The sequence below is a fragment of the Hemicordylus capensis genome, chromosome 1, assembly GCF_027244095.1.
Source record: "Hemicordylus capensis ecotype Gifberg chromosome 1, rHemCap1.1.pri, whole genome shotgun sequence".
NCBI lineage: Eukaryota > Metazoa > Chordata > Lepidosauria > Squamata > Cordylidae > Hemicordylus > Hemicordylus capensis.
The window spans coordinates 449,849,491-449,868,097 of NC_069657.1; the positions used below are offsets into that span (position 1 = coordinate 449,849,491).

At 44.9% G+C, this 18,607-nt stretch overlaps 1 protein-coding gene across 1 annotated transcript; it reads left to right on the plus strand.

Moving 5' to 3' along the window:
• The first annotated feature begins 1,398 nt into the window (after window positions 1–1,398).
• On the plus strand, window positions 1,399–15,256 carry LOC128324096 (zinc finger BED domain-containing protein 4-like). The gene is made up of 2 exons (XM_053248252.1): window positions 1,399–1,542; window positions 12,567–15,256. The coding sequence occupies exon 2, from the start codon at window positions 12,576–12,578 to the stop codon at window positions 14,949–14,951; it is 2,376 nt and encodes a 791-aa protein (XP_053104227.1). The 5' UTR covers window positions 1,399–1,542; window positions 12,567–12,575; the 3' UTR covers window positions 14,952–15,256.
• Window positions 15,257–18,607: the final 3,351 nt, after the last annotated feature.

Below are 18,607 nucleotides of genomic sequence, written 5' to 3' on the forward strand. Positions count from 1 at the left end.
TCCGGAATACTTTGGTGTCATCTGCAAATTTGATCAGCTCACTGTTTATATCATTTGCTAGATGATCTATGAATAAATCCCTAAAGTGCTGGATTCAGTACGGATCCTTGGGTGATTCCATTTCTGTCCATGGTTAAAATGGTCAATTTCTCCCTAACCTCTGTTTCTTGTCCTTCAACCAGTTGTAAATCAGGCTTCCAAAGACCCTGCCTCTGAGCCAAGATGGGTGAGCTGGAGTGCTTGGTTGCTAACGCAGAAATACATATAGTGGGCATAACAGAAACGTGGTGGAACAGTGAGAATCAGTGGGCCACTGTTATCCCTGGGTATAAACTAGGGTTGTGCGTTTTCCCCCCCTGTTTTGTTTTTGGCCCGAATCTGAAACACCCCCATTTTGTTCTTTGTTTTAAATCAGCCAATCCGAAACAACAACTTTTGAGTGTAGATTCAGATTCTCTGGTAGCATATGAGAGTGGATTCATGGTTTGTCATTGAAAATCTCATATGCTACGAGAGAATCTACACTCAGAACACCTCAGAAACAACAGAACCCAGCACCCTATGGTGCTTTTTTCACACAAAGCGTGATCCACTTGTGGAACTCCCTGCCACAGGATGTGGTGACAGCCAACAGCCTGGATGGCTTTAGAAGGACTTCATGGAGGAGAGGTCTATCAATGGCTACCAGTCAGAGGGCTATGGGCCACCTCCAGCCTCAAATGCAGGATGCCTCTGAGTACAAGTTGCAGGGGAGTAACAGCAGGAGAGAAGGCACGCCCTCAACTCCTGCCTGTGGCTTCCAGCAGCATCTAGTGGGCCACTGTGCGAAACAGGATGCTGGACTAGATGGGCCTTGGGCCTGTTCCAGCAGGGCTGCTCTTATGTTCTTATGCCTCAAAACCTGGATAGTTGTTGCCATTCAGTGTAGACCAGGACTGCACAATGGCTGTCCAGCTGCCTTTGGACTACAAATCCCATCATTCCCAGACACAGTGGCCCAAAGTCAAAGATTGTGGGAGTTGCAGTCCAACAGCTGAAGGAGGATGAATGTTGTATAGCCCTGGTATAGACAACACTGACCTAGATGTACCAGTGATCTGACCCTGTATAAGACAGCTTGATATGCTTACAGCAAATAAGAAGACAGACAGGAATTATACAAAACAAATTAGTCTCCTTAAACACCTCTACCGCTTGTACTACTACTATTTCTTCTTGTTGTTGTTACTGCACTGACTAATTTCTGAGCTATTCTTCCTGTCAGCTTCCTTATGCGCTTATTCAGCTGCACCGAAGTAAAACAGATTGCTTAGCACTGATTAGAAAACAATCCCCACAGACTCAGGTGTGATCTGCCTTCTCAATTCAGTTCAATGGCACTACATTAACCTACCTTTTTGTCTGCTCTTAGGGGATTGGCTGGGGGGACACTCTGCCAATCTTGGATTTCCTATTAAAAAACAGCGATTTCCACCCACCCCACAGAGACTTTTGTTGCAAGTAGTTACAAGGTGGTTGTTCTAAACTGGGAACCTGTTTTGAGTAAGTATGGTTTTTCAGTCTGTAGGAGGTGGTGACCAGTGTTTTGTCCTGAGAGAAGGAACACTCTGACTCACAGCCTTGCTAGTTTTAGCTGTTTTAGAGTTATAGCACAGAGAAAACTCCAGAGTTGTAGCTTCTTCTCTTAACACAGTGGCTTGATGGAGAAAAGGTGGATTTAGCTTTCTCTCTCTTTTCTACTTGGCTCTAAAATATAAAGAAATCTGGTCAAAATCTGGACCTACATTCCTTGCCAGGTGGAGAATGTGTGATGTTTTGCATGAATCCCTATAGAAACCCCAATGCAAAGGAGTAGGAAGGGAGAAGGAGCTAAACCAGAGGTCGGGAAGTTATTTCAGTGACTGTTGGATAGCCTGGAATTTGAAGTAGTTGTGGTGATGCAGCTATGAATGATTTCAGGGTGAATACCACTGATGTTAATCACTCTGATCCATCTACCTAGGGTTTTGAAACACATCTGGGCTTGAGAACAGCAGGAGCCTAGAGTTGTGAAGAAATTATCACCTTGAATTTCATCTTTCTAAAATATCTTATTTCTATGGTGGAGTTAGTTAACCAGGACAGGGTTACATACTACTACTGCCACTCAAATAAAAAAGCTATTTTTGGGGTGAATCTTCTTGCTTCAGATCTAGAGTTGCCATATTCCTTGCTCTCCAAATCTGGGCACCCTAATCTGCATATTGTGTAAATTGGCTTGCAAATATGCATAACATGCAAATTAGCAGGTATACTTTCCAGTTGACTTGTATTTGCTCTGTATATCTACCAACAGTAGTTGGGAAAGAGATCTTTCCTTGACATATTAATGGCAGCAATAGACCAAAAAAAAATGCACAGTATTTCAGTGAAGGCTACAATTCTGTACACACTTACCTGAGAGAAGATCAGAGTAAAACCAAAGGTGCTTATTCTAAGTAGGCATGTACAGAAAGTAAAGCCAAAGTCATTAAACATCACCACACATAGCCTGGCAGGCAGTGATTTACATAAAAAGCAAGTTATCCTCTCAACTGCCTGATAGAGATCCCTTGTTGATTAAAAAAGCAACACACACGGGTAGCATTCCTCAGGGAATTACTCAGTTAGCCTCCTATGTTTTACCTGCCTTAATCCAAATCCAGCAGTTGAGCAGAAAAGTGACAGCACATTTTGCTCCATACTTCCACTTCTGCAAAGAGCTTAGGGTTTTGTTTTGTTTTTAAAAATGGTTTTTTTAAAAAAATAATGAAAACAGGAATCTGGGTGGGCTAAGCAGGCTGGGTGACATGCTTAAAATCCAGTTACTACCCAGAATGGTAGCAGATGGCAATGCTGTCCAGAACATGTGTATTTTTATTCAATTATTTCCAGTGCATCTCACGTAAGGCTTGAAGGGCTCTTCCACTCTTTCTTGCCTTTCAACAGCCCTAGCCTTCTTCCTACTCCTGCTTGGAATACTATTGATGGTGGCAATCTATGATTATGAGCTCCCTCAGTTGTGTGTCATAATATAAACACAACAAAAACCAAGGGACTAGAATCAGGCCTTTTACAATTGCTCTGAGGCTGTGATATAACTGCCACATTGTCCCTGAATTGGCACTTATATCCTTGCCTAAAGGTGCTCCTTGGTCTCTCCTGCTTGGCTCTTCTTGGGGATATCTTATTTATTATTTACTTATTTATTCGATTTCTATACCACCCTTCCAAAAAGGCTCAGGGCAGTTTAGTGATCTCTTCCATGATCACTAAATGGTTGTGGTCTTACTGTGTGATTATAGCCCTATAACCCCCTACTGTCTGAACAAAGAAGGCACCTTTTTAAATTGCTGATGCTCTTTTTTTGAGCAGGGGGAGAGCAACTGGCCTTATCCATCCCCAGCACAGCATCCCTCCAATGGCTGTTGCTGGTGTCTGTCTTATGTTTTTTTTTTTTTTTTCAGATTGTGAGCCCTTTGGGGATAGGGAGCCTATCTATTTATATATAGCTATGTGAACCACTTTGGGAACTTTTGTTGAAGAGCAGTATATAAATATTAGTCTTATTCATGTTTATGTGGGATACTGCCCAACTGAAGGCATGAGGCATTTTACAGTAAGGAAAAAATGAAACCAAATCGAGAAAATGTTGTACATGAAAAACACATAAAAATCCTAAACAATAAAATGGATTGGTTTTATCAGCAATCGTTTCATGCAAGTATCTTTGAGTTATGGGATATACCTGGCTAGTCTTTTTTAAATTTAAAAGAAGATCTAAGTAATGAGCAGTTGCACTACTGGTCACACTCTCGATTTGATTTTTACTCCAGATGTTATGTGGGTAGGGACTCCTGTTATTTCCCCATTGTCATGGATGGACCACCATCTGGTTAAAGATGGACTTGCAGCCTCAATCCTCCTGCAGGGGTGAAAGACCTATTCGGTTGTTCCACCCAAAAGGGCTATTGGATCCCATAGGATTCCAAGATGGTTTTAAGGTTGGTTCTGCCAGTGATTCTGTTGATTCCCTGGTTCAAACTTGGAATAACTAATTGACTAGGGCAGTAGACATGATTGCTCCTGAGCACCCTCTCTGACCTGCTTCTAAAGTAGCCCCATGGTATACAGAACTACAGGGGCAAGGTAGATGGCTTGAGCACAAGTGGAGAAAGACTCTGCTAGAATTCAACAGATTACAACACAGAGGGCATTTGAAGATCTATGCTCTGGCAATGCGTGCAGCAAAGAAGCAGATTCCTTCTGCAAGTTCATGTCGAGCAGAGTTGTCTAGTGTTGTGAGACGGCTAGTACATGCCCTCCTCTCATGAAGGAGTACTTAGATCCATCAGTTACCCATTGTGATGTTTTTAAATGAGCTTTTTGCAGAAAAAATTTCTCATATTCGAGCTGAACTAGATGCTACAGTGACTGTATACTGTGGAGGTGTCCAGCAGCTCCTCTTGTGTGGTTAAACTGGATCCCTTTCAGTTTGTGACTCCCAAGGATGTGGACAAGATACTTGGGACACTTTGCCTTACCACCTGTCCTCTTGACACTTGCCCAACATGGATGATATGAACTAGCAGGAAGGTTATTGGAGATGATCTTGTTAAGATCATCAGTGCTTCTCTGAGGGAGGGCAGGATGCCGCCTCATCTCAAGGACACAGTTGTAGCACTCTTGAAGAAACCTGCATTGGGATCCCACAATTAGGCAATTATAGGCCTGTCTCCAACGCATGGTTGGGCAAGGTGATTGAGAGGGTGGTGATGACTCGGCACCAGGCTGTCTTGGAGGAAGTTGATTATCTGGACCATTTCAAATTGGCTTTTGGGCAGGCTTTGGGGTTAAGATGGTCTTGGTCAGCCTGTTCCTCCAATTAGGAATCGACAGGGAGAGTGTGACTTTGTTGATCCTTTTGGATCTTTATTTATTGATTTTATTTGTTAGATTTATATACCACCTTTCGTTAAAAATAATCTCAAGGTGGTTTACAAAAGTTAAAACACATAATAAAAGTGAGTTTAAAGTATTTAGCTAAAAACATAAAAACTATCTGATATTAAAATATATAATATACAAATACAGAAAACTATACATGGACACACAGAAGCAGCAATAAAACAATCATGTAAGGCCTGGATAAAAAGCCAAGATTTAACCAGCTTTCTAAAAACTGTGACTGAGTCTGAGGAGCGAATGGCCACTGGGAGAGCATTCTAAAGCCTGGGGGCAGCAACAGAGAAGGCCCTGTCCCGAGTGCACGACAACCTAGCCTCCCTCTTAGTCGGCACTCGGAGCAGAGCCCCCTCAGATGATCTCATCAAGTGGGCAGCAACTTTTGGGAGCAGGCAGTCCCTCAGGTATCCCGGGCCCAAGCCGTTAAGGGCTTTAAAGGTCAAAACCAGCACCTTGAACTAGACCCAGAAACACACTGGTAACCAGTGCAGCTCCTTCAAAATAGGTGTGATGTGATCAGACCGGGCAGCTCCAGATAGAACCCTAGCTGCCGCATTTTGTACAAGCTGCAGTTTCCAGATATTCTTCAAGGGCAGCCCCACGTAGAGCACATTGCAGTAATCCAGCCGTGACATGACTAAGGCATGGGTAACTGTGGTCAGATCTGCCTTCTAGAGAAAGGGACACAGCTGGCGCACTAGCCAAAGCCGTGCAAAGGCACCCCTGGCCACCGCCTCCACCTGAGCTTCCAAAAGTAGAGCCGGGTCCAGTAGTACCCCCAAGCTGCATACTTGCTCCTTCAAGGTGAGTGCAACCCCATCCAGAACCAGTAAAATCTCCTCATACCGATTGGCTCCCCTACTGACCAATGGTGGCTTTCAGTGGCTTTTGATACCACTAGCCATGGTATCATTCTGGGTGCCTGAAGGGGTTGGGGGTGGGAGGCACTGCTTTGTAGTAGTTCCACTCCTACCTCTCAGGTAGGTTCCAGATGGTGTTGCTTGGAGACTGTTGCTTTTCAAAACAAGAGGTCTGGTATGGAGTCCTGCAATCTTCATATGGTCTCCAATGCTTTGTAACATTGACTTGAAAGCACTGGGAGAGGTCCTCAGGGGACTTGCTACAGGGTATTATCGATATGCTGATGATGCACAAATCCATTTCTCCATGTTGGCTTCATGAGGAAATATCCTAACTTCCCTAAATGCCTGTCTCGAGGCAGTAATGGGATGGATGAAGGAGAACAAACTGAGGCTGAATCCAAGCAAGATGGAGGTACTCATTGTGGGAGATTGAGACTTAGGAAGTGGTTTAGATCTGCCTGTTCTGGATGGGGTTGCACTCTCCTGAAAAGCACAGGTACATAGTCTGGGACTACTTCTGGACCCCAACCTCTCCGTGATTTCTCAGGCTGAGGCAATGGCCAGGATTCAAAACCGGACATTTTCTAGAGTTACCCCAGGACTTTGGAACACACTTCTTAATGAAATTAAGAGTTTCTCCTTCTGAATATTTTTGAGAAGGACCTGAAAACATACTTGCTTAGCCAGGCTTTTAGTTGATAGTTTTAAAGCTTCAAGTTTTAGCATGTTTGTTTGGATTTTAAAATTGTTTTAATGGCTTTTAGATTGTGAACCGCCTAGGGACCTTTTTGTATGGGACGGTAAAAAAATAAAATAAAATAACCATGCTTTTAAGAAAAGCTGCTCAGGAGCGGGGCGGGGGGGGGGGGCATCTGAGGCCTTACAGGATTGGATGCATCTCCATTGGCCCTAGTTATCACTACAATTGTCCAGTACTTGCTTACAAGCAACATCCTCCATGCTGCAGGTAGAAGGAAAGTCAGCAATGCAGAGCAAGGTGTTTCCCATCTCTGGTTCAAGGTTGCTAGTGCCTCATGCTGAAATCCAAATGAGATGCATGCCAGCAGGGGGTGGATAAATGCGGTGGTCTGTTGCACGGCTCTTGGATCATATTTGATTTTTGAGAGGGGTGGTTTTTCTTCCTCTGTGACTTATTGTAGGCTGTGCTGCTATGTCTTACACTCTTCCTCATTTGGGTTGTCTCATTGCACTGCATGGATGGTTTTATTTAGTGTTTATATACTGCTTTTCATAAGAAATAATCCCAAAGTGGTTTACAATATAATTAAAACAATGCACAAAGCACTGAAAGTACAAATAGTAAATTTAGATAGAAAAATTCATCTTGCTTCAAATTTTTAAAAGCCTATATAAAATAAAATGGCAAAACAGAAGATTGCCTTATTTTGTGAGTGTGACTTGCTGTGCTTAACCTCCAAATTTTTTTGAGACACAAACTTGTTGTGAGGTAGCCATATAAAATAATTCTGTAGTTGTAAGTATCTTTGACTTTCCATAGGATCTGGAAGATGGGTTTTTAAAAAGTTCATGATTTAACTCTGTATTGCAGATTGTTGGTTAAGAGGCTGCTCTTACTAATAGGTATATCTGCTGTTCTTCCAAAGCTTGAAACAATGTACAGCTCTTCCTTAGGACTATGATAGCTCATGTTTTTTGGTAGTCCACATGGAAGAAAATGTCTGTCAAAGGCTTTGCTCATTCTCTGAACCAGAAGGCCAGGAAATTTGGGACCAACAAAAGGAAGTATTTTTTCACACAGAACATAACTAACCTATGGCTCTGCCACAGGCTGTGGTGATGGCCACCAGCTTGGATGGCTTTATAAGGGGCTTAGACAAATTCATGGAGGACAGGTCTATCGATTAGGCTTGCCACCTGTTCTTTATTTCAGATAACAGTTCTGTATTTAGCACTAATATGTACCTGTTCTTTATCAATAAAGAACACAGGTTGTAATGAGAGGAGACCTGGTCTTGTGGTAGCAAGCATGACTTATCCCCTTAGCTCAGCAGGGTCCACCCTGGTGGCATATGAATGGGAGACTTGGGGTATGAGCGCTGTGAGATATTCTCTTCAGGGTATGAAACCACTCTGGGAAGAGCAGTAGGTTCCAAGTCCCCTCCCTGGCAGTACCTCCAAGATAGGGCTGAGAGAGATTCCTGCCTGAAACCTTGGAGAAGCGGCTGCCAATCTGTGTCGACAATACTGAGCTAGATGGACCTATGGTCTGACTCGGTATATGACAGCTTCCTATGTTCTATATTTTCAGCACTCTGGGGTAGGCCAGTCAATGACTGACTGCAGTGAACACAAGAGACAGGCTTCATTTTGCAGGCAGGGGTATACCTAGGTAATTTGGGCACCTGGATTGCCCATCTGCAAGCCCCACACCTCCTCTGGGAGGCCCATGCCACCAAACCTCTGCTGTTTTTCCCCCCAAATCCTTACTGTGGCTGTGGGGGGTGGGAGCGAAGCAGCCCTTCTCCCTTCTCCCCCCTCCCAAGGCGGTGGTGGGGACCTGAGCAAGGATTTGCAAGGAGTGGGGTGGCTGCCAGAGGCCCCTGACAACAGGCATTTGGAGGCCCCTCGGACCTTGGAGAACCAGACCAGGTCCCCAAGGTCCAGTGGTTAGCATGCCTCTGGTTGCAGGCTTCTAGAATACAGTCTTCTTCATCCCTGCAGGCTGGATAGCAGATTGTACTTGAGTACTACCACTCCACAACAATGATGAAGCTTGTTTCTGGAGGCAAAAGTTCACCTTTGCCCCTGCAAGTGATCGGAGGAGGCTGAGCCTTATGCAGCAGCCAAGCCTGTGAAGGTGTGGCCCATCCTGCAAATGTGTCTCCCTAGTGTTGAGCAGCCTAGCTATCTGTCATCTTCCGTCCAACATACAACAAAAAAGGCAGGAGAATACAAAAATATCAAAGAATGGGAAAAGGAATCCTGTTGTCTAGAGTGCATGATGATGCTTTGAAAGCTCACTACAATATACACAGCATAGACTCTTTAGTTTCGCACGGTGGAGTGTGTGAGGTGAAATAGCATGCAGCTGGAGAAGCTCACGTTTGCAACATTCGAGTGAGGGGCCAAAATAAGTCATACTCAAGTTTCTAACTGATGAAAGTTCATCAGCAGCCAATAAGGTATCTCTTTTTCTCTCGTTTTACCAGTTAAAAGAAAGTGAAAGAAATTTGAAGGGCTCTCTCTGGTGACAAAGCTACTCTCACTTTATTTGAAAAATGTTAAGAACACTAGTATTTCTTCTGTGCTGCTAATATGTGTATATTACTGAGCCTGGATGGTTGCATCAAGCTTCCTTGTTCTATTTATAAGAACAGCCCTGCTGGATCAGGCCCAAGGCAGCCCATCTAGTCCAGAATCGCGTTTCGCACAGTGGCCCACCAGATGCCACTGGAAGCCACAGGCAGGAGTTGAGGGCATGCCGTCTCTCCTGCTGTTACTCCCCCACAACTGGTACTCAGAGGCATCCTGCCTTTGAGGCTGGAGGTAGCCTACAGCCCTCTGACTAGTAGCTGTCAATAGACCTCTCCTCCATGAAGTGATCCAAACCTCTCTTAAAGCCATCCAGATTGTTGGCTGTCATCACATCTTGTGGTAGAGAATTCCACAAGTTGATTATGTGTTGTGTGAAAAAGTACTTCCGTTTGCTGGTCCTAGACTTCCTGGCAATCAATTTCATGGGATGACCCCTGGTTCTAGTGTTATGTGAGAGGGAGAAGAATTTCTCTCTATCCACTGTCTCCACACCATGCATGATTTTATAGACCTCTATCATGTCTCCCCATAGTCGTCTTTTTTTCTAAACTGAATATCCCCAGGTGTTGTAGCCTAGCCTCATAAGAAAGGTGCTCTAGGCCCTTGATCATCTTGGTTGCCCTCTTCTGCACCTCTTCCAGTTCTACAATGTCCTTTAGACATTATACATTTATTTATTTGTACATTATGCATTTATACATTAAGACTTTTGTGTCCTGCCTTTCTAGTAAGCTGGAACATAGGAAGCTGCCTTAAATCAAGTCAGACCCTTGGTCCATCTAGCTCAGTACTGTCTACACAGACTAGCAGCAGCTTTTCCAAGATTGCAGGCAGGAGTATCTCTCGGCCTTATCTTGGAGACACCAGTGAGGGCACTTGGGACCTTCTGCATACACGCGCTCTTCCCAGAACGGCCTCATCACTAAGGGGAACATCTTATGGTGCTTGCATGTAGTCTCCCATGCAAATGCAAGCCAGGGTAGACCCTGCTTAGCAAAGGGGACAATGCATGTTTGCTACCACAAGACCAGTTCTCCTCCCAAGCTATTCAGGGCAGCTTACGATGCCAAAATTCCAGGCACTCGATGCCTGGAAGCTGTTAAGGTCTGGATGAATCAAAACAAGCTCAGACTGAATCTCACTAAGACTGAACTACTTTTCCTCAGCCCTCGTACTGGCCAACAGCTGGATGTGAACCTTGTTCTAGATGGGGTGGCGCTGCCCCCAAAGGTCCTGGTTCTGACCTTCAGAGCCTTGCAGGGCTTGGCACCTGACTACCTACAGACTGGCCTCTCCCATCCAGTTACATCCTGTCTGGTTAGATCATCTTGGATGGCCCTTTTGTTGGTCCCTGATTTCTGAGAGGTTTGGGGCTCTAGGACCTGTGGAAGGGCCTCTTTGGTTGCTGCCCCACTTCTTTGGAACTCTTCCCCTTCAGATTCATCTAGCCCCTTCCTTACTGATCTTCAAATCTGTATTGAAGACAATTCTTTTTCGCCAGGCTTTTTCCCTGTAGTTTACCTATTTGTGGGTTTTTTTGTTAGTTACTTTAGTTTTTAATTTAGAATGTAATTTTTAACGTTGCCTTGTTTCGCATGTTTTTGTGCACCACCCGGAGTCTTTGGAGTGGGTGGTATATTTTATTATGTATGTTTGTATTTATTTATTTATTTGATTTCTATACTGCCCTTCCAAAAATGGCTCAGGGTGGTTTATAGAGATATAACAAACAAATAAGATGGCTCCCTGTCCCCAGAGGGCTCACATTCTAAAAAGAAACATAAGACAGACACCAGCAACAGTCACTGGAGGTACTATGCTGGGGGTGGAGAGGGCCAGTCACTCTCCCCCTGCTAAATAAAAGAGCATCACCACATTAAAAGGTGCCTCTCAGCCAAGTTAGCAGGGGTTAAATATTAAATGTTTAAATTAAATATTAAAATACTAAATGTTTCAAATAAATAAATATGGAATAACCAAAAATACTGCAAAGAGTAACCAATAAAACTCATGGAAAAGAGAGTCTAAGGGCAAAAAGCAACTTTAATTTAATGTGCTATCTGTTTTACATGGGTTGAGCTTGTACTGTTATCTATGTTTTCTTATGCTGCTTTTCAAAAATGCTATTGCTTATTATGGGATAGTATTCAGACAAAGTTACTCACGAGAAGCACTACAATCATTGAGTTATCTTTACTACCTTAAGGGCCATAAATTTCAATGGAACTCAGTTATGGCTAACTTGGTCTGAATGCTACCCATGAATTCTTGGGAAAGCAGTATGTAAATTTTAATACACCACACTACTAATAAATTATTGTTCCTGTTCTGACGGACACATGTACTGTCATTTTATTAAGGTCTTACAGTGAGGCTATTCTCATATGCCACAACCCAGGTTAGGGATGTGGGGGTATGTGTGACATACACGCACTGGGTACTTCCAGGGCAGCAAGGAGGTATCTTGCTACCACCCCATGGAACCATTTTTAAAGATGGTGCTGGTGGGGAATATGCAGGAGGTGCTGGTAAGAGCACCCTCCGCCCGTCCTTCAAACCGGTTCGGGGGTCCATAACAGGGCCTCCAAACTGGTTCGTGCACATCCCTAGCTGGCACAAGAACTGGAGGTTTGTTAGGGTTTGGAATTTAGTAAAAAACTGCAGGTTGGGTAGACTAGCTATGTTTGTAAGGGTTTGAATTTATGTTTTGGATTATTATTATAGCAAGGGTAAATTTTATAGTTGATGATTCACGAAGAGATGTGTGCGGGAAGTCCACCTTTTTGTGTATATTTGCAATGAATGATAATATTACTACTGTTAAAACTAATAAAAATTGAATTTGAGAAAAAAAGAACTGGAGGTTTGTTGACCTACAGTACAGAATGCACTCCTGGGTGTTGCAGTACACCAGCTCTTGGGGTGTGTGTATTAGGGACGTGCACAAAGATCTTCGGCGCCAGTGGGGTTAGTACTTTAAGGGCAGGGGAGGGTGTACTCACCCCTCCCGCCGCATGTCCCCCACCGGCGCTCTATTTTTAACTCCCTCAGGGCAGCAGCATTCCTCCCTGCCGCCCCCCCCCATCGGTTAGAACTGGCCGGAAGTAGCGTGTGCGCATGTGCCTGTTGTGTGCGTGCCTTTCTGCCACATGCATGCACAATGGGTGCATGCGCGCTCGCTACTTCTGGCCAATGCAGGGAACAATGTTGCCCCGAGGGGATTAAAAATAACAGAGCACAGGTAGGGAAAATGCGGTGGGAGGGGTGAGTACACCCTCCCCTGCCCTTAAAGTACTACCCTCGCTGGCACTGAAACGCTTACCCCTCCCCCCCAGCGCCGAAACGTTTCGGGCACATGCCTAGTGTGTATAAAGATTAGGACTATTGTTACTACTTGTGTTAACCTGGCCTCTGTCTCTGCAGATCTCAACCATGAGACGCTTCCGCGAGAGCCTAGAAGAGACACCTTTTCCAGAAGATGGAGACCGTGAACCTCCAAGGCCTTCAGAGCCATCCCTACAAACTCCTAGGACCCAGGATAGAGAAGGAAGCCCCACTGTTCCACCATCTTCAGAGGTGCAGCCAGAAGACATGGAGTCTCCCTTGCTGGCACTCAAGCTCTCTGATATGCAGTGGGTTCCTCTTGAGGCAGAAGCTCATTTCTGCTTGACAGGCATACTGGATATAATCCCTTTGATCTCTGCCTCTGGTACTGAAAGCCATCCTGCCAGTGCTGAATACCCCCTTCTGAGCCATCTGACTGATCCAGCGGATGCTGCTCTTGTCCCTGTACAACCCATGCATCCCAGAACTGCCCGGTTATCTTCCTCCAGTGCTGGGAGACCTCATAGCAGTGATGGAGGCCCAGGACTGCACTCTATGTCAGCTGGTCCAGGTGATGCTACTGTCCTTGAAAACCAAAGCGGCCATGCTCTGTTCCCAGGTGTGCATGCTTCTGCAGCTTACCAGGCAGAGACCTCCTACATCTTGCCGCCAAAGCAGAGGAAAACCAGTTCAGATGTCTGGCAACACTTTGTCATGCACAGAACAGAGAAAAATGTGGCACTGTGCAACCTCAACAGTGACCGCAGCAGCTTGGGCACTGCTCCACTATGTGGGCATCTAGTGACTTGCCACCCACTTGTTGTGTCCCCTGAACAAACAGCATTGTCAGCTGCCCAGTTGCAGCCAGGTGTTGAGGACCTTGAGCCCTGGGATCCTACCCATCCAACAGTAGCAGAGTACAACACCAAATGTGCCTGGGTGCTAGTGGAGAATATGCTTCCATACTCCCTGGTTGATAATACTGAATTCCGGGAGTTCATGCATTTGCTGGCCCCCAAGTGGAGGGTTCCTGGACAGAGTTACTTTAAATGGCAAGCTGTGCCAGCCCTGGAAAGAGAACTCATCAAAGCAATTGAGCAAGAGATGAGGAAATCACTCTGCCCAGTGGTCCATTTCACCACTGGTATCTGGCCCATAAATCTCATAACTTGCTATGTAGCTTTCATAGCACACTGGCTTATGGACAATGATGGGATTCTGTGCAGGCACCAGGCAATGTTGGCTGTGTGTGAGACTCAGTACAGCAAGATGACTGAAACCATATCCCAGAAACTAAAAGAGATGAGGGTCAAGTGGTTCCATCCCCTGCAGCTCACACTGGGGTATGTGGCTTCACCCACTAGGACTCTAGCAAAGGTAGTGGAAGAGTCTTCTATGGGGCCTCTTCTTTGTCTTTCCCAATGCTTGAACCGGCTGATAAAAAGCGTGATAGCAAATCAGCACTCTCCCATTGCACCACTTTTGCAAAGCCTGGGCAAAATCAGCATGCACTTTGAGCAATCCCCGGAAGCTCGCTGCCACCTGAGAGAACTGCAGCTGCTCTATGGTGTCTGTGAGGAACTGCTGAAGGAAGAGATGCCCAAGCCATCAAGTTACCTCCATTTCAGGCTGCAGTATTTTCTTGACCAACAGGATGTGTTCAGTGCTTACCTGAAGGAGAACCCTGGCCTTGAACTTGCACCTGGGGATTGGAGGTTGATGCACCATCTACTCCACCTCCTGAAGCCATTTGTGGATACCCTCACAGCGATTAGGAAGGAAAATGCTTCCCTTGGCCAAATCCTTCATGAGCTCCAGTTGCTTGAGAGCAACATCAAGGGATACTTCCAGCTGCTGCAGCAAGAGACAGATGCTCCTGTTGCTGCTATTCACCTTGTCTCTGAGCTGCTGCAATCCCTGGAAAGCAGTCAGGACCTAGGAATAATAAGAGAAAGCATTCCCTACCAGACTGCAACCTTCCTCCATCCACGTTTCAAGGACCACATTTGCAAATATCTGAGGGGAGACGTGAAGCTGAGAAGGGAGCAATTGAAAGAGAGGCTGATAGAGCAGGTTAAAAAGGAATACCTAAGACACATGAAAACTGATCGTGCAACTTCCCCTCTGCCTGGTGAAGCAATACCTCAATCCAAAGTGACTGAGGTGGCAGGACAGGAACTAGAATCCTACCTGCAGGACGAGATAGACCCTACCCAGTTGGACGTGGATCCCTTGGTCTACTGGAATGCCAAGCGGCACACCTGGCCCTCCCTCTCTGTAGTGGCACTCCAGTATTTCTCCTGTCCTCCCACCACCATGCATTGGGAGAAGCTCCTTAGTACTAATTGCTCAATGACATCAGTCAGATTTCAGGAGAAGCTTGCATTCCTCAGCGTGAACAGAGACTGGATACCTACAGAATTCAGGGTCCCCTGTCCAACCGCATTCGTGAACAGAGAAGGAAATGCAACACCGGGAGTATGAAATACAAGTCCTGTTTGCAGAAGCTGATGATGGGGAATCGACTTGAGTATTGGATGCATGGAGGGACAGGGCATGATTGGATCTTGGTGGTGGTGGGACTTTGCAACATGCAAATAATTGTGCTAATAATTATGTCTGTCTTACACTGCTGCATCTTTAAAAAAAACTTTTTGCATTAAGCACACTCATGTTGATGTGTACACTTTATCACTTCTTGCTGACTTAAGGGTTAACAGATGTGTGCTGCTTGATTATCTGCTTTTAATAGATCTATTATATTTAAATAAAGGTTAACAAAATAGCAATTGGTGTGCCTCTCTAACTTTTATTTATCAAATAGCCTGATGGCTCTCTCAGAAGCTTAGGGTGGCCTGCATGTTTCTTCCTCTCCCTTAGCATCACTACTTCTCTGAAGGAGGTTAGGCTAAGAGAGAGAGAGACTGGACTAAGATCAATGTTTGTTGTTTTTTGTTTTTTTTTTAATTATACCACCCTTCCAAAAGGCTCAGGACAGTTTACATTAAAATAAAATAAAATCCTCCATCACAGCAAATCTTCAATCACAGATTCACAGCAATCTTCATAGCTATGTAGGGATTCGAATCTGGGTCTTGCTAATGCAGCATTCTAACCACTATATCACACTAGCTCTGGGAATGGGAAAGTTTATTTGCTCAACTCAGGAATCCTACATTTCCAGTGTGCTCTTGAGACAGGTAGGGCAAAGAAGCCACTCCTGAAACCTCCTCGAGGTATTGGGATAACAGGCCTCCACCCACCACCTGACATAGGATGAAATGTCCAGAACCTTCCCTGGCTGTTAAGGCAGGTGGGGGAAAACTAGATTCTGCTGATGGGAAAATTGTAAGAAACAAACATGGTTTCTGCTCTGACATCTAGACCCTTGAGTCATATTGAGATCATTCTCCTGACAGATTCTTCTAGGGCTGGGAGGAAAGACAGAAGCCTGCCTGCCTACCTCCCCTCCACCTGCCCCAACACCTGACATGAGCAATTGCTCCTCCGGGATGGGCCATGCTGCATGCTCACACAAAAAGAGCTACCAGCTACCCACTCATCCACACAACCATTCTCACACCTACCCAACACTCCATGGGTAGGGTTGATCATGAGAACAACCTCTATATTCACTATATTTACCCAAATCAAAGATTACTCTGAATTTTAGAAGGCTCCCCTAAAAATGCACAAGTTAAATATAGGTTATAACAGCATTACATGCAAGGAACAGGACTCTGAATTGAAGATGAACTCCAGATTTCTAGTATCTAATTCATCCAGACAGAACATAGTAAAACAGACTGGCTCCAGATTGGCAAAGGAATAAGGCAAGGCTGTATACTTTCTCCTTCTTTATGCAACTTATATGCTGAACATATACTGAGAGAAGCTGGATTGGAAGAAGATGAGCATGGTTTTAAAGATGGAGGAAGAAACATCAATAACCTGCGCTATGCTGATGACACCACTGATAGCTGAGAATGCACATGATCTGCAAGCTCTAGTAACGAAAGTCAAGGAGTACAACTAAATGTCAAGAAGACTAAACTAATGACAACGGGTACAGCAACCAGCCTCAGAACTGACAATGAAGACATTGAAGTGGTGGAGAGCTTCTGCCCTTTTGGATCAACCGTCAACAGTAGTCAATCCAGCAGTCAAGAAATACACCACAGACTAGCACTTGGTAGGGTTGCAATGAAGGCCTTGGAAAGGATATTTAGAAACAGTGACGTGTCTACACCTATGAAGATTAGAATCGTTTGGACAATGGTTTTACCAGTGACACTCTATGGATGCGAAAGCTGGACTTTGAAGAGCAAGACAGAAGAAGCATTGACGCTTTTGAACTTTGGTGCTGGAGAAGACTTTTGAGGATACCATGGACAGCCAGGAAAACAAACAAATGGGTCATAGAACAAATCAATCCACAACTTTCACGCGAGGCACAAGTGACCAGGCTCAAACTTTGGACACATTATGCGAAGTCCCAGCTGCCTTGAGAAGTCTATAATGCTGGGGAAAGTAGAAGGAAAGAGGAGAAGAGGATGACCAGCAGCAAGGTGGATGGACATGATTATGACAGCAATGGATGAACCACTGAGAGACCTTAAAGGCCAAGTTGAGGACAGATCATCCTGGAGAGAATCTATCTATGTGGTCACTAAGAGTCGACACCGACTTGACGATGCACACTTAATCAATCAATCAACTTGGAAAAAAACTAGTTTTGGATTCAGGTAACATGAAGACGTTACAGCCTTTTTAGATCTTTGTGAAGTTTGTGTTAAGCACCTGTTTAAAGATTCACAGTTCCCTGACAGAGAGAAGGTTTCCCATTGGTCGAGGTGACTATGACATCAGTCTAGCACAACCTCACACTTCCCTCCTACACTGCGGACATAGGACTTAATGTTGTATAAGATCCAGCCAAGACCAGAGTTACTCTAAAAGCAAATCAAAAGTCTCCAATTGTTAAGTAAAGATTAAAGGAACAGTTTACAGACAACAGACAACAGAAATGTAAAGTGATGCCCATTGGGATGAAAAACCCAACTTCAAGTATACGTTGACTTACCAGAAGAGAGATCGTGGGGTTGTGGTGGACAGCTCATTGAAAGTGTCAACTTAATGTGCGGCCGGTGTGAAAAAGGCCAGTCCCATGCTAGGGATCATTAGGAAGGGAACTGAAAATAAAACTGCTAATATTATCATGTCCTTCTACAAAACTATGGTGCGGCTACACCTGCAGTACTGTGTACAATTCTGGTCACCACATCTAAAAAAGGACATTGTAGAGCTGGAAAAGGTGCAGAAGAGGGCAACCAAGATGATCAAGGGCCTAGAACACCTTTCTTATGAGGCTAGGCTACAACACCTGGGGCTATTTAGTTTAGGAAAAAGACGACTGCAGGGAGACATGATAGAGGTCTATAAAATCATGCATGGTGTAGAGACAGTGGATAAAGAGAAATTCTTCTCCCTCTCACATAACACTAGAACCAGGGGTCATCCGATGAAATTGGAGAGGAGAGCTGGTCTTGTGGTAGCAAGCATGACTTGTCCTCTTAGCTAAGCAGGGTTCACCCTGGTTGCATATGAAAAGGAGTCTAGAAGTGTGAGCACTGTAAGATATCCCCCTCAGGGGATGGAGCTGCTCTGGGGAGAGCAGAAGGTTCCAAGTTCCCTCTCTGGCTTCTCCAAGATAGGTCTGAGAGAGATTCCTGCCTGCAACCTTGGAGAAGCTGTTGCCAGTCTGTGAAGACAATCCTGAGCTAGATAGACCAATGGTCTGACTCAGTATATGGCAGCTTCCTATGTTCCTAAACTGATTGCCCGGAAATTTAGGACCAGCAAACGGGGGTACTTTTTCACATAATGTGTAATTGACTCGTGGAATTCTCTGCCACAAGATGTGGTGACAGCCAACAACCTGGATGGCTTCAAGAGGGGGTTGGATAACTTCATAGAGGAGAGGTCTATCATGTTGGAGGGCTATAGGCCACCTCCATCAAAGGCAGGATGCTTCTGAATAACAATTGCAGGGGAATAACAGCAGGAGAGAGGGCATGTACATGCCTCTTGCCTATAGTCTTCTCAGAGGCATCTGGTGGGCCACTGTGTGAAACAGGATC